The 15981-nt window shown below is 36.3% G+C and overlaps 1 protein-coding gene across 1 annotated transcript; it reads right to left on the reverse strand.

Moving 5' to 3' along the window:
- Nucleotides 1-9363: 9363 nt before the first annotated feature.
- On the reverse strand, nt 9364-15743 carry LOC129644506 (arylacetamide deacetylase-like). Its single transcript, XM_055570109.1, has 2 exons — nt 15606-15743; nt 9364-9960 (listed from the first exon to the last, which is right to left on the reverse strand). The coding sequence occupies exons 1-2, from the start codon at nt 15741-15743 to the stop codon at nt 9364-9366; spliced, it is 735 nt and encodes a 244-aa protein (XP_055426084.1).
- Between the last annotated feature and the right edge of the window lie 238 nt (nt 15744-15981).

Consider the following 15981-nt stretch of genomic DNA (forward strand, 5'->3'; position numbering starts at 1 on the left):
TATCTCTTCTTCTGTTTGTGTCATCTTTGATGTCTTTCATCAGTGTCTTATAGTTTTCTGCATAGAGGTCTTTTGTCTCCTTAGGTAGGTTTATTCCTAGATATTTTATTCTTTTTGTTGCAGTAGTGGATGGGATTGTTGTCTTAATTTCTCCTTCTGATGTGATAGTATACCTAGAAAATCCTAAATTACTAGAGCCAATCAATGAATTTAGTCAAGTCACAGGATATAAAATTAATACACAGAAATTGCTTGCATTCCTATAAACTAACAATGAAAAATCTTTTCTTTCTTTTCTAAGTCTTTTTTCCGTCAACAGAGACTTAACTCTGAGAGCTTGTTTGTGGCCACATGCCCAATCTCAAACCCAGAGGCTGGTGCAGAGTAGCCATACAGTACATGTTTGTTCAATAAATAAAACTTTCTTTAACTGCAAAGGAATTACAATGCCTCTTTTGCAAAGAATTTAAAACTCTTTTCACTGTTTGCTTTCTTTTTAGTATCTTCTCTAATAATAAGTTGTAATTACACATATAATGAAATATTCAATTATAAACAAGATAGTAAAATGTATATGGAATATATCTAAATATGTAAGCAAACATTTAAAATATACTCCCAAATGTTTCTTCAGAGCCAAAGATAACTTACTTGAAATACCCACACTCTGCACTTAAATGTACATATATTTATAACTCAATTTAAAGAGAAAAATGTGTAAAAATAAGCTTTCTAATAAACTGTATCCATAATAAAAATGAGTTAAGAATCTATATCCTTCTTATTAGAACTATATGAACCACAAATGCCATTTATGTAATTAAACTTTTTCTAGTATAAACATTAATTAAAAGTAAAAACAGTTTAAATTAATTTTATTAACATGCAATTATCAATATAAAAATACTAAGATATTTTTCTAACAAGCCTTCATAAAATTATGATTGCAAATATAGAATCATACATGCAAATTTTTTAAGAATACTTAAGAGTTTTCAAATTTTGTAGAATGCACTCACATTTTGTCAAAATATAAAATGACCATCTCAAAAGAAAATGACAACTCAGCAATGGAAGATTAATTTCTTTACTATACATAACATTGCTACAAATTGATAATAAAAATAGCAATGACAGTAGATATATAGAGAAAAATTATGAACAGCTATGGGAAAATAAATATGCCATAACCATATCTCACACATCATGGCAAAAATGCAAATTGATCCCCAATATTTATTCTCTTTAGTCTTAGTGCATTTAATTCTCTCTGAAATCTTCCGTATCTTTCTCTCTCTCTTTGATGTACTCTACTTCTTTATACCTATCTATTGTTCTAATATTCGCTTCAGTTGAGTTTGATATGTTGTTAAAGCCATCTTTTAGGCTTTAATTTTCAACTGTTAATCTTCCAAGTAGTCAAGAATAATGGTGACCATGTAAATTTCAACCATCAGGAAACCATACAATTCATTGAGTATAACAAATAATACTACACAATCTCAAACTCCAAATTACCTGTAAATAGAAAAGTAAGCTCTATATTACAGAAGAATTATTTCAAAAGCTCTTGTCAAAACTTTACAGAGAATGGGAAATGTGAGAGTATGTATGAAAAAACTACACAAAAGAGAGAATAAAATGAAGGGACTGAGACTGAAGTAAAATTACCTACTTCCTCAAAAGAGAAAGAATATCCCAAAGTTGAAACTTCTGTAAGAGTCATAGTAGATGTTTATTGCTGATGTTCAGTCGCTAAATTGTGTCTGATTCTTTGCAACCCCATGTACTGAAGCACATCAGGTTTCCCTGTCCTTTACTACTTCCCAGCAATTGCCCAATTTCACGTCCATTGAGATAGTGATGCTATCTAACCATCTTATCATCTGCTGCCTTCTCCTCCTTTTGCCTTCTGTCTTTCCCAGCATGAGGGTCTTTCCCAATAAGCTGGCTCTTTGCATCAGATGGCCAAAGTATTGAAGCTTCAGCTGCAGCATCAGTCCTGCTAATGAATATTCAGGATTGATTTCCTTTAGGATTAACTGGTTTGATCTCCTTGTAGTCCAAGGGACTCTAAAGAGTCTTCTCCAGCCCCATGATTCAAAATAATTAATTATTCAGCACTCAGCCTTCTTTATGGTTCAACTCTTACCATCGATAATGACTACTGGAGAAACCATAGCTTTGACTATATGGACCTTTGCTGGCAAATTGATGTCTCTGCTTTCTAATACACTGTTTAGGTTTGTCATAGCTTTCCTCCCAAGGAGCAAGCATCTTTTAATTTCATGGCTGCAGAGACAGTTCTCAGTGATTTTGGAACCCAAGAAAATAAAATCTGTCACTGCTTCCACTTTTTTAAGTAGATCATAGAACTTACTTAAATGAAGAGACTTAATAAAATATGCACACTGCTCATTTTGGTTGAGAACTGGGGAGGAAGAGGAAATGAAACAGAGAGGGTTTATAGCTCAGGGAATAATCTGAAAAAGAAAGGATAATGTTGGTAAATATTTTCTAACTTTTCTTCTTGTTTATATGAAGTATAAAATTTTTCATTAATTTTATAAACTTTTCTAAATTTAATTTTCTAAACACCTGTATGCATATCTATTTTAATAGCTTTTTATTTGGTTATCTTAAATTACCCAAGTCATATGAAACAATAATAATGTATGTCTTTTCCAGTTTTTTATTTTTAAATTTTATTTTCTTATCTAATTGAGATGGATAGGATATACACAGAAAAAGAAATATAGTAAAGGTAATGATATTCATAAGTTCTATTTAATTTTGATATTATCATGAAGTTAATTTTGGATTATAATAACTTGTTTAGCCATATAAATCTATTACTATTACATGAATATTGTTTAAAGGTCAAAAAGTGAATGTGAACTTTTATTTCTCTTTGAGATATTTAGAGACAAGCATATGATTTTTCTCATTACTACTAACAAAGATACTGAATAATCCCTTTATTCCTAATATTAATATAAACACTTCTTAGTTATGATATATTGTTCTTATACTCTGCTAATGTATTCTCTTTGCTTATATGTTTTTTCATTTGTTATGCATAAGTAAATTCTATCTGTAGGTTCTCCTTTCCTACTATCCTTCTAGTTTTGATGTAACCATCTCATAAAATGAATACAGAAATGTTTCCTTTTTAGATCATCCCAGTAACACTGCTTTTTTTCTGATCAGTCAGAATTATTTTTAAATTTCTGGTATGGTAATATATATTGAAAATACATTTTAGATTCAGTTTATTTTGCTGTTGGAATTTCTCAGTGGCTTAGCGGTAAAGAATCCACCTGCAATGCAGGAGACACAGGAAACATTGTCTTAATTCCTGGGTCAAGAATATTCCCCTGGAGGAGGGCACAGTAACCCACTCCAGTATTATTGCCTGGAGAATCCCCATGGACAGAGGAGCCTGGTGGGCTACAGTCAATGCAGTCGCAAACAGTAGGATACGACTGAGCGACTAAGCACAGAACGTTCATTAATTTCTATCTGGTGTATTTTTCTTCTCAATTAGGAGACATAGAGGCCCAGCAATCCCACTGCTGGACATATACTCCGCAGAAGCCAGAATTGAAAGAGTCACATGTAACCCAATGTTTGTTGCAGCACTATTTACAATAGCTGGGACATGGAAGCAACATAGATGTTCATCGGCAGATGAATGCATAAGAAAGTTGTGGTTATTTACACACAATTGAATATTACTCAGCTATAAAAAGGAACACATTTGAGTCAGTTCTAATGAGGTAGATAAACCTGGAGCCTACTATATACAGTGAAGTAAGTCAGAAAGAGAAAGATAAATACTATATATTAACGCCTATATATGGAATTTAGAAAGAGAGTACCAACGATCCTACATGCAGGGTAGAAAAGGAGACAAGACATAAAGAACAGACTTTTGGACTCAGTGGGAGAAGGTGAGGGTGGGATGATTTGAGAGAATAACACTGAAACAGGTACATCACCATATGTAAACTAGATGACCAGTGCCAGTTCGATGTACGAAGCAGGGCACCCAAAGCCAGTGCTCTGGGACAACCCAGAGGGATAGGGTGGGGAAGGAGATGGGAGGGGGATTCAGGATGGATGGGACACATGTATACCTGTGGCTGATTCATTTTGATGTATGGGAAAAACTATCACAATATTGTAAAGTAATTATCCTCCAACTAAAATAAATTTAAAAAAAAACTCAACTCTTGAACTAGCTAAGTAAACAAACAAACCAAAAAAGGGGGGAAAAAAACTTTTTGTAGCCATTGCAAGGATGATTTTGGAGGTGTCTACTACTTGGTCAATTGCATACTGAGTCTGTGGTAGAACTGAAATGTTGTTATCCAGTGGCATCCTTTGGGACTGGTAATAAGCATTTTTTTTTTCCTTTTCTCTGTATTTTGGTGTTTCAACATCTGAGGTCTTTCTTAGCATGGAGGGACTACCCCTCTCAGAGTCAGCTAATGCAGAGAGATAAGCCACCAACTTGCCTGTGAGCACATTTTTCATATACAAACCAATCAGTTCAGAATCCATTCCCTTGAAGTCTCTTGATCTTAATCACCCCAGGGCCTAATCATCTAATCACCACAGGGCCAAGTACCGGCCAGGGACAGCCCCTATACCAAACTGTGCCCTGAAATTATTCAAATTAGCCAATCCTAACCTTGCTTATCCTGCCTTGCCTATATTCTTTCCCATGGAAACCACAATAAAGCTCTGGTCCATATTTCCCTCTGCTCTCTCTGCATCCTGATCAACTCTGGTGCTTCCACGTGTGGTACCCGCATGGTGTGACATGCCTCCTCCTTGCGGCACCTGTGAGAAACTCTTTTAATTGGCAGTCATCTCCTGATCTCTTTGCCATAGAAGAAGAATAATAAAATCTATGCTTTCAAGTCAGATTATAGATTCGAAACCTACCTTGTAAAAGAAAATTGCTTTCCTGTACCTGGGCTATGGGACAAATAGCTCCGGCCACAGAAGGCAGCCTGATAACCTAAGATATGTGCTACTTACTATGTCACTTACAATGTCAGAGAAATCTCAAGTAGGAATCTCTGGGTTTGTGCTTTATAAACATTTTTGTCCCTGAACTTTCCTCTACTTTTCCCCTCAACCCACTGGAATGGGTTGCCATTGCCTTTTCCCATTCATAATTTAGAAAGAGTAATTACACATTTCATTTAGCAGTTTGAGGCATATGTGCCTAAAAGTTTTCTTCAGACATCTTGGCTACTGCCCTAGTGAAGACAAAACTTCTTGGGGGACCATGAGAAGAGGAGTAACATGATCTTTCATTTTAAAAAAGATCATTCTGTTTGACATCTGGCAAATTGATTCTAAGGATTCAAAATGAAAAAGGAGAGAGAAATTATAATCCTATTGGACTATTTCCAGCAAAAATTGATAGTGATTTAGATCAGGATGTTAGCAATGGAAATAAGAATAAAAAAAGAATTGGATACAGGATATATTTTGGCTAAGAGGATTTAATAATGATATCTGTGACAGAAAAAAAAGAGACAAATAATAGTGAATTTTTGTTTACCTGTTTTGGTTTTACTCTGCTTTTGTTTGTTTTTGCCTTGAATAACTGGAAAAAAGGAGTTTCTATCTGCAGAAATGAGAAAGATGAACATCAGCAATTATTTGATAGAAGATCATAAATTTAAGTTTGAGGTATTTATTTAAATCCAACTGGGATTGTAAAGTACGTATATAGATGTATATGTGTACCTAATCTGGAGTTAAGAAGATTCAGACCAGAGATGTGAATTGGGATTTCAGTTTACAGATTATTGAAAGCCATGAGACTAGCTGATATCACCAGAGAATAAAGCATGGGTTAATTAAAAAAAAAAAAAAAAAACGCAAATGCGGAAACACTCCACTAAGAGATCAAGAAAAAAGACAGATGAGAAAATGTAATAGAGAGCAAGAGATAGAAGCTCGGGGTGTATACAAGAAAGTGATCATAATGATTGACTGAAGAACTAAATCTGAATAAGGAAGGAAAAATACATGCAGAATGAAGAAATTTAAAATGCTGATATAATTCAAGTACATGGTAATTAGGAGTATTAGTGAGAGTGATCTGGTATGACAGCAGGTTACAGTCAGATAATAGCCTATTTGATACTGAGATTATAAGGTGCAGTTTCGGTTAGTAACAGTCTAAGGTATGATCATAAGAGCAAAAGGTTTATGCAGAGTAAAAGCCAACATTATCAGGGAGAAGGAAAGTCAAACAATTTACAGTTCACAATGTTAGTTGTATCATCTATATAGATTTTGTTTTTTTTTTTTTCTTTTTAAATAGTTTATATATATATACACACACATATACACACACACATGCACATATATAGCATTATAAAATAACAAATGCCAGTTACATATTTAAACATAAATATGAGAAGATATAAAAAATTATGAAAAATCTCACTACTTTAACAGAAGTAAAATGAATATTTTGGGGTGTCTTTCACATTATTCTGTAGCCATCTGTCCCTCTGTCCATCTGATTTCACTTGCTTCACTAACATCAGATATGAACACAATTGTATGTCTTTTATCTTTCAAATTATTCTTATATATGAAAAAATCTTGAATAAACCAAGAACACTGGCATTCCCTCAGTCTGAGGATCTATATAGATTTTGAAATCCCCAATTGTAATAGTGGAGATAGCGACAGTGACTTTAAAGGTGAAATCTTTGAGACATTAGAGTCAGTGATGCAGAGGTTGGCAGGTGACTACATAATGGAAACGTAACTGATGATAGTGTCTACCCATGATATGAGAGGCTGTAGGGAGAGAGAATAGTCTGGTAGCATCAATAAACAAGGAAGATACTTATGGTTTGATCAATGTGGGAGGGAAAATAGAAGCCTGGTCCTTAATTAAGTACTACATCTCAGATGACAGTTAATAGAAGGCACAGATAAAATCTTATGGCTATCTGTTCAGATGACCCAAGAGTTCTAGAGAACTCAGTGGAAAGATTATAGGAATTGAGAAGGGGTTGTGGAAAGGGGAGAATCAGGGATAGGGAATACGTTACAGAGATTAAGGGGTGAGAAATGAAAGTGATTGCGAGTGAGGACAGATGTAGAGAGGGGTAAAGATCAATTAATGATAGCCAGTTATCCCTTCCCCTGTGATCTTCCCAACCCAGGAATTGAACCAGGGTCTCCTGCATTGCAGGAAGTTTCTTTACCAACTGAGCTATCAGCGAAGCCCAAGACGTCATCAGGACACCAATTCTCTTATTCATCCTATTGTACTTGGTAAAAACCAAAAGTGGGGATCTAGATGGACTTTTGTAATAGAAACTTAAGGTGAGAATAGATAATTCTTTTGTTGCTGTTGCTTTGTTAGTTATTGATCTCTCCGTCTGCTATAACTTTAGGCTGGAAATCTGAGACACATGCAACTGACATCAATTTGTTGCATCATTATTATTTATATAGCTTTAAAAAAGTACTTTGTGTCATATGCTATGTCCATATTTAAATATATCTTTCTATTCCAAATTAAGACTATATCCCTACCTGGTAATTAACATACATTGTTTTGATTTATGGGTAGGTGGTTTGAAGGAGGTAAAAGAGTGGGACATACAGATACAAGTAAAAAAGTCCTCTTCAACTGAGTACACAAATATTACAGTACACAAGTATCCCAATGGTGCTCCATTTGGAACCATAAGTATGGTTCATTTATATTTCTGTTTCATGTAATACATTACCACAAATATTCATGTGTATTTTCCAAAAGTAATTTAAACCATTTATTCCTACAGAATTTGTGACCTAACTACCAGTTGTTTACTCAATTCTGTCTCATGGATTTATGTAAAAAAACAAATACTAATTTTGTTCAGGACGTTGTGCCCAGGTTAAAAAAGATATTACTCTTTAAGCAACCTTGACAGTTATGTGTGTTCACATGAAATACAGTTCTGTAAAATGAAACATAAAATGAGACATATGTTGGGTAGGACTTGCAGAAATGCTATTGTTTTTCTTGATAAAAACAGAAATGAAAGTTTCTGATTCTCCCATTCCCCTAACCTGCACCTCTTTCTGCCTGATAATAGTTGAGGGGGAATGGAAAGAAGCCTCGACTTCTGATGGTTGGGAGGAGATGCCATACTAGTCCTGAGCTGCCTTCCTCAGTATTTCTCCAAAATTATCAAACATTACATAATATATGGTCATTACTGTTTATTCGCTATAGTCTATGCTACAGACTCAATGTGTCCCCTAAGTTTCTTATGTTGAAACCCTGCCTTCTCTGTAATTCTATTAGGAAGTGAAGTGAAGACTTTGAGAATTAGGATTAGATGAGTTCATGAGAGTGGAGTCCTCATGAATGAAATGAGTGCCCTTATAAGAGTTATAGAAAAGCCTGCTTCCTCTCTTTGTTCTCTGTCATGGAAATCACAGTTTGCAATGCAGAAGAGGGCTTTCACCAGAATCTGACCAGATTGACACTCTGAACCTCCCAAACTGTAAGCAATAAATTTCTATTGTTTTGTAAGCCACCAACTCTATTGTTAACAGCAGCCCAAGTTGACTAAGACAGTCCAATAACATAGCGATTTTGTTTGTCACTCTACTAACTCCATATAGACACAAGAACTTCAGAGATCAAAATTTTCAGTTTGGTTTTGTGATTTCCTCTATGTCCTGGGCTTCACTCATCACTGCTACATGTAGAGTTACTGCCTCCCACTTAAATGCCCCTTATTTGTCAAAAGAATAGAGCTGCTTTTTCCTAAAATGCCTATGAGATCTTTGGCACTGATTCTGGTACCTGAGCACAGGAAGAAGTTTGCATTAAGAAGTGAATTTTGCAGTGATAAACACATGATGTTGTATTGAGGCTAACACTCTGAAAAAATAATTGTCAAGAAAATATGATTGCCTATAAGGCAGCATTTCAGGACTCCAAATCCATGCCAACTGAAGTGCTAGCATTTCACAAACTAGATGTATTCCTTTAAGCTTTCTTCTCAATAGTAATACTATTAGACAAAAAACTAGGGCTATAAATTAGAGTTATAAGAAATGACTAACAAGAGCAAGAAAAAATATAGAATATAAATATTAGTTAAGGTACAGAGATGAGTAAACAACATTTAGAATAAGGGATAGAGAAGAATCTGCTGAGTTAAAAAGACAAACAAACAAAATACAATGGTTATGAGAACCTTGGAAAGGTCACAGATAATCAAATATCAATGCAAACACAACCTTTTCTCACTAATTTGTTTCCTACTCTGAGGTTTATATATTTTTATGAACCACTGTTCAGATATTTTACTATAAATTTTCACTTAACCAACTCATATACTGATTTTCTATTCTATATCCAATTTTAAACCCACGATAAACAAGTGCTCCATGGAATCCATCCTCAATGTGGTTATGGGTCACCCTAACTCCCGCGTTCTGGAGTCTGGTGACGTACATGATTCCATCATCTCTTAATATATCATATTGACAGGTGATGACATAGGTCAGGGGCAGATTACACAATTTGTTGTCATCAGCCAACAAGGGAGCCGCCCTCACATCTAGAAACCCTGGATACTTTTTAGCCAGCTTAGAATTACCATAAGTTGGACTGTTATAAAAATGCCCTTTCTTAAACTTCTCAAGGAGCAAAGAACTCCAATTAACAAATTTGAACAGATGGCTTGATTCCACTGGTACATGTTGAATGAAGAACATGGCTTTTTCAAGTGATCTTTCTGTGGTAAAGTATCCACTCCACAATCTGACCACGAATGATTTGGTCAGACCAAGAAAATTTGAGTTTTCCCAATATGACGGTAAATCCAGATCAAGAGACTGAAGGGCAGGATAAATTAAAGACTGGGTCTTGAGTTTGATCTTGACATCTGGGTCATCTATGAGCTGAAAATAATTTAAAGTTGATCAAATAGTAATTTCATTTAAAAATATATTTTAAATTTAAAAACAATAACTGATATGAGTTAAATTCAGAATCTCAAAAAGATAATCAGAAACAAGAAATATATCTCAAAGAACATTCCAATTTTCAATTATATCTAAGACTAGGTGTATTACTTAAATACTATGAACATAAACAGTGATAGAACTCAGGTCTCTTGCATTGCAGGTGGTAACATCTGAGCCAACAGGGAAGCCCACTACTTTTCTTATGGATGGGCAAAAAGACCATCTAATCTGTAATTAAAAAGCAAAATATGTACTCTTACAGCTAAGAATGGCAATCAGAGGAAATTGATATATTTTAAATAAAAATTTTATATACATGTTATTACATTAACAGAGAGTCCCTTGGACTGCAAGGAGCTCCAACCAGTCCATCCTAAATGAAATCAGTCCTGAATATTCATTGGAAGGACTGATGCTGAAACTGAAACTCCAATAGTTTGGCCACCTGATGCAAAGAACTGACTCATTTGAAAAGACCCTGATGCTGTAAAAGATTGAAGGTGCGGGGAGAAGGGGACGACAGAGGATGAGATGGTTGGATGGAATCACTGACTCGATGGACATGAGTTTGAGTAAGCTCTGGGAGTTAGTGATGGACAGGGAAGCCTGGGGGCTGCAGTCCATGGGGTCACAAAGAGTCGGACAAGACTGAGTGACTGAACTGAACTGTTATCAACAGGCAGTAACATTTAAGGAGAAGATCATGTCATTAGGAATTCTAATTCAATGCTGACACTAAACAACTAAATCCTACGTAAAAGTCTAATTCATTTTAATGTTTAAGTGTTTCAAATATTCAGATTAGTGCATTAAGACAAATGTATCTATAAATTAATATGCATATATTTGGGGTGTACTAAAATTTTTCCATCAATAGGATGCATAACCCAAAACATTTGGGAACTAGTAATACTGAGCAGATGACACCACCATTATGGCAGAAAGTGAAGAGGAACTAAAGAGCCTCCTGATGAAAGTGAAAGAGGAGAATGCAAAAGTTGGCTTAAAGCTCAACATTCAGAAAACGAAGATCATGGCATCTGATCCCATCACTTCATGGGAAATAGATGGGGAAACAGTGGAAATAGTGTCAGACTTGATTTTTTGGGGCTCAAAAAACACTGCAGATGGTGACTGCAGCCATGAAATTAAAAGACGCTTACTTCTTGGAAGGAAAGTTATGACCAACCTAGATAGCATATTCAAAAGCAGAGACATTACTTTGCCAAGAAAGGTCCATCTAGTCAAGGCTATGGTTTTTCCTGTGGTCATGTATGGATGTGAGAGTTGGACTGTGAAAAAGGCTGAATGCCGAAGAATTGATGCTTTTGAACTGTGGTGTTGGAGAAGACTCTTGAGAGTCCCTTGGATGACAAAGGGATCCAACCAGTCCATTCTAAAGGAGATCAGCCCTGGGATTTCTTTGGAAGGAATGATGCTAAAGCTGAAACTCCAATACTTTGGCCACCTCATGCAAAGAGTTGACTCATTGGAAAAGACTCTGATGCTGGGAGGGATTAAGGGCAGGAGGAAAAGGGAGCAACAGAGGATGAGATGGCTGGATGGCATCACCGACTCAATGGACGTGAGTCTGAATGAACTCCGGGAGTTGGTGATGGACAGGGAGGCCTGGCGTGCTGTGATTCATGGGGTCACAGAGAGTTGGACATGACTGAGCGACTGAATTGAACTGAACTGAATACTGAGCATGGGGCTTCCCTGATGGCTTAGACGGTAAAGAACCTGCCTGCAGTGCAGGAGACCCAGGTTTGATCCCTGGGGTGGGAAGATCCCCTGTAGGAGGGCATGGCAATCCACTCCAGCATTCTTGCCTAGAGAATCCCATTGAGAGAGGAGCCTGGCAGGCTGTAGTTTATAAGGCTGCACAGAGGCAGACACAACCGAAGCAATTCAGCAAGCACACACACAATATTAAGCATTGCATTTTAGGAGATGTTTCTATGTACATTTATATGGTTCCCACATTGAAATGGCCCAGGATGTCTCATAGATTAGCTTCTCTAACTGTGGTCCCTAGATGCCTAGTACTCAAATGACCCAGGGATTTGTTAGAAATGAAAATTCTTAATCCTAGCCCAGACTCACTAAATTAAGTTGGGAGGAACCAGCAATGTGTGTTTTGTCATCTTTCGGGTGATTCTGATGCAAGGAAAAATTTGAGCTCCACTGGTGTAGGTCATAAACAGTAATTATTGAAACCATATGCACTCTGGTGATGCTCGGAGTAAAGTATAATGGCTAGATGAAGTTCATTTCTGAAAACTTGATATAGAGTTGAAGAGAGCACAGGACCCTGACATTCTTTCCTTTGATATAAATATGACATTTTACACACACACAGGCATATGTGAGTGTACACACACACACACACATACACACACACAGGCCTGCAAAAGCAAATGGCAACAATGTTTATTTTATTTCATTTAGATCACAGGAATTAGAACTAGTTAGTAGAATAAAATATTTAAAAGTTCATTACTAGATTATTTTATGTAAAAATAATTTCTGAATTTAAATAACCAGTTCAGTGTTTTATTTCAGGTAAAATTACCACATTCCATTTATCTTGTACCTAGTATGAAGAATGCTGTTTAGATTGTTAAAGGAGTGATAATTATTAAATGGCTTCCCAGGTGGTGCAGTGGTAAAGAATCTGCCTGCCAATGCAAGAGACACAAGAGAACGTGGGTTCCATCCCTGGGTCAGGAATATCCTTTGGAGTTGGAAATGGCAACCTGCTCCAGTATTCTTGCCTGGAAAATCCCATGGAGAGAGCCTAGCGGGTTATAGTCAATGGGATCACAAAGAGTTAGACGTGACTGAGCGACTAAACATGCACAATTATTAAATAGGTTGCTCACAGGTGACTGATTTAGAGTGAGTTAAGGAGATCCAATGGCAACCCATTCCAGTGTTCTTGCCTGGAGAATCCCAGGGATGGAGGGGCCTGGTGGGCTGCCGTCTATGGGGTTGCACAGAGTCAGACACGACTGAAGCGACCTAGCAGCAGCAGCAGCAGCAAGGAGATCCAACTAGTCCATTCTAAAGGAGATCAGTCCTGGGTGTTCATTGGAAGGACTGATGCTAAAGCTGAAACCCCAATACTTTGGCCACCTCATGCGAAGAGTTGACCAATTGGAAAAGACTCTGATGCTGAGATTGGGGACAGGAGGAGAAGGGGACGACAGAGGATGAGATAGCTGGATGGCATCACCGACTCGATGGACATGAGTTCAAGTGGAGTTGGTGATGGACAGGGAGGCCTGGCATGCTGCAATTCATGGGGTCACAAGGAGTCGGACATGACTGAACGACTGAACTGAACTGAACTGAGAAGACGTACAAAAATATTTTATACTTGACCAATTAATGAAAACTTTACAGATAGCCAAAATCGTGACCTGTAGATTTAAAAAAATAATAAACCTATATTTTATTTAAAATTTTTAATGAAGTATAGTTGATTTACAATATTGTTTTTGTTTCTGCTGTACAGCAAAGTGAATCAGTTTTATATATATATATATATATATAAAATTTCCACTCTTTTTTAGACTCTTTTCCCATATAGACCATTACAGAGTATTAAGTAGGATGCCCTGAGCTGTATAGTAGGTCCTCATTAGTTATCTATCTCATATGTAGTATTCTATACCAATCCCAATCTCCCAATTTATTCCTCCCCTTTCTTCCCCCTGGTAACCATAAGTTTGTTTTCTTCATCTGTGAATCTATTTCTGTTTAAAACATTATACTTTATAATTTTATAATTAAATATAACACATATGCTGCTGCTAAGCCGCTTCAGTCGTGTCCGACTCTGTGTGACCCCATAGACGGCAGCACACCAGGTTCCCCCATCCCTGGGATTCTCCAGGCAAGAACACTGGAGTGGGTTGCCATTTCCTTCTCCAATGCATGAAAATGAAAAGTGAAAGTGAAGTCGCTCAGTCGTGTCTGACTCTTTGCGACCCCATGGACTGCAGCCTTCTCCGCTCATGGGATTTTCCAGGCAAGAGTACTGGAGTGGGGTGCCATTCCTTATATACAACTATATAAGGCAGAAATGTGAAATGTAATAAATATGTTTAAGGGTCAGGGAATTCACCATACTCTTGCACACCCTTCTTCCTCTCCTGTAACCATCAACCTATATTTTATTACATTAAATTTTGTGTATTTCTTTAAAATTACACTAGTTATATATATCAATGCAGTTAAACTGGTTAAGGCTTCCCGGCAGAGTGGTAAAGAATTAGCTTGCAATGCAGGAGATGCAAGAGACACAGATTTGACCCCTGGGTCAAAAAGATCCTCTCAAATAGGAAATGGCAGCCCACTTCAGTACTCTTGCCTGTAGAATTCTATGGACAGAGTAGCCTGGTGGGCTACAGTCCATGAAATCCCAGAGTGGGACATGACCGAGTACACATACACAGCTATTCCTAGGTAAGCAATAATTGTTACTGTGACTTTTAAAAAATTATTTTTTGTACATGAGATATGATTTTACTTCCTTAAGTAAACAGAAAATTGGAGAAGATTAAGTGCTATAGAGAAAATGACATTTTTTCCAAAGGCAAACAAGGACTACCTGTGTACATAAATGTATTCACACACATACACATAATTAATCCAAATAATAAAAGAAATCAAAACAATCAATCAAAATCAACCAAGAATAACTTTAAAAAAATGACTTGAAGCTATATTCCACCAAAACTGATCCAAACCCAATAACGTGTACTATAAAATTACTAAAAATGGTCAAATCACTAATAAGAAAATAAAAATAAGACAAGCATCGCACTTATTCAGAGCTACATTAAGCTCCAGAAAAGTGCTGAAACTAAAAAAATATATGCAAGAGATGTTGAGCCAAGGGTTTAATACCCAGACTGTCTATGAATTATTTTTGTTTTGTTTTTGCTGCAGGGAGGCAATTCACAACAAAGTCAAAGGAGCAAACTATATGGCTTTATTTCCAAGTAATTAGACTCATTAGAAAAGAACCTCAAGTCTTTGAGGACCACCCATGAACAGGAGGTAGTGAGCCAGTCTTGCGGGATCCTATCACTCAGCAACTAAACCCTTCAACTGGAAACCATGTTCCTTGTTTCCCCTGGGTTTTTACCAGCTGACTTGTTCACAGGTATTTCAGTAAGAAAGGATTTGCACATCTGAATACAAGGTTACTGTATCGAATTCTGTAACTAATCAGTGTTGCTCAATTCTACCATTTCTGAAGTTCAAAACGTTTCATTCTGGCAGCACTCATGCCATGAAACTCACAATAAGACTTTTTGTCTTTCTTAGCCAGTCTATTTTGTCTTCTAGTATTTAAAATTGAAACTCCTTGACTACTCCCTCCATATTCATTCTGTTCGGGCTCTGCATTAAGCAATAGATAAAATATTAAAAAGGTTTTAAAACCAGCAAGCAAACTTTGAGTAAAATTTCCAAAACAGCAGAATTTATTTAAAAAATAATAAAGATAATTATTTTCTCCTGATTAAACTTCTAAACATTCAGAGTCAATAAAAGTTTATACTTACCAAATGTGTCATAGTTTTCAAACACGTTGTTACCCACATTAATTTCCACGGCTCCTCAATATTATCCGGGAGAGGTGTGTAAACATAATATGCCCCAAGGACCCCCACAATCAGAAGCAAAATCGTCTTTCTTCCCATGATGTTTTCCAACTGCACGTTCTACTTGGCAGCAAAGCAAATACACTTCTGAAATATTTGAATGTTGAAATTTCATAACAGTTTTTGGATTTCTCAAAAAGTGTTATCTTACTTCTTAGACACAAATTCCATTGGTCCAATTGTCATTCTGCAAGCTGCTGGGAAATAATTAACATAGAAAAAGTACAAAGAACTCTGTGAAACCCATACTCATATTATCTACAGGTTCTGCCAAATA

The sequence above is a fragment of the Bubalus kerabau genome, chromosome 2, assembly GCF_029407905.1.
Source record: "Bubalus kerabau isolate K-KA32 ecotype Philippines breed swamp buffalo chromosome 2, PCC_UOA_SB_1v2, whole genome shotgun sequence".
Classification (NCBI taxonomy): domain Eukaryota; kingdom Metazoa; phylum Chordata; class Mammalia; order Artiodactyla; family Bovidae; genus Bubalus; species Bubalus kerabau.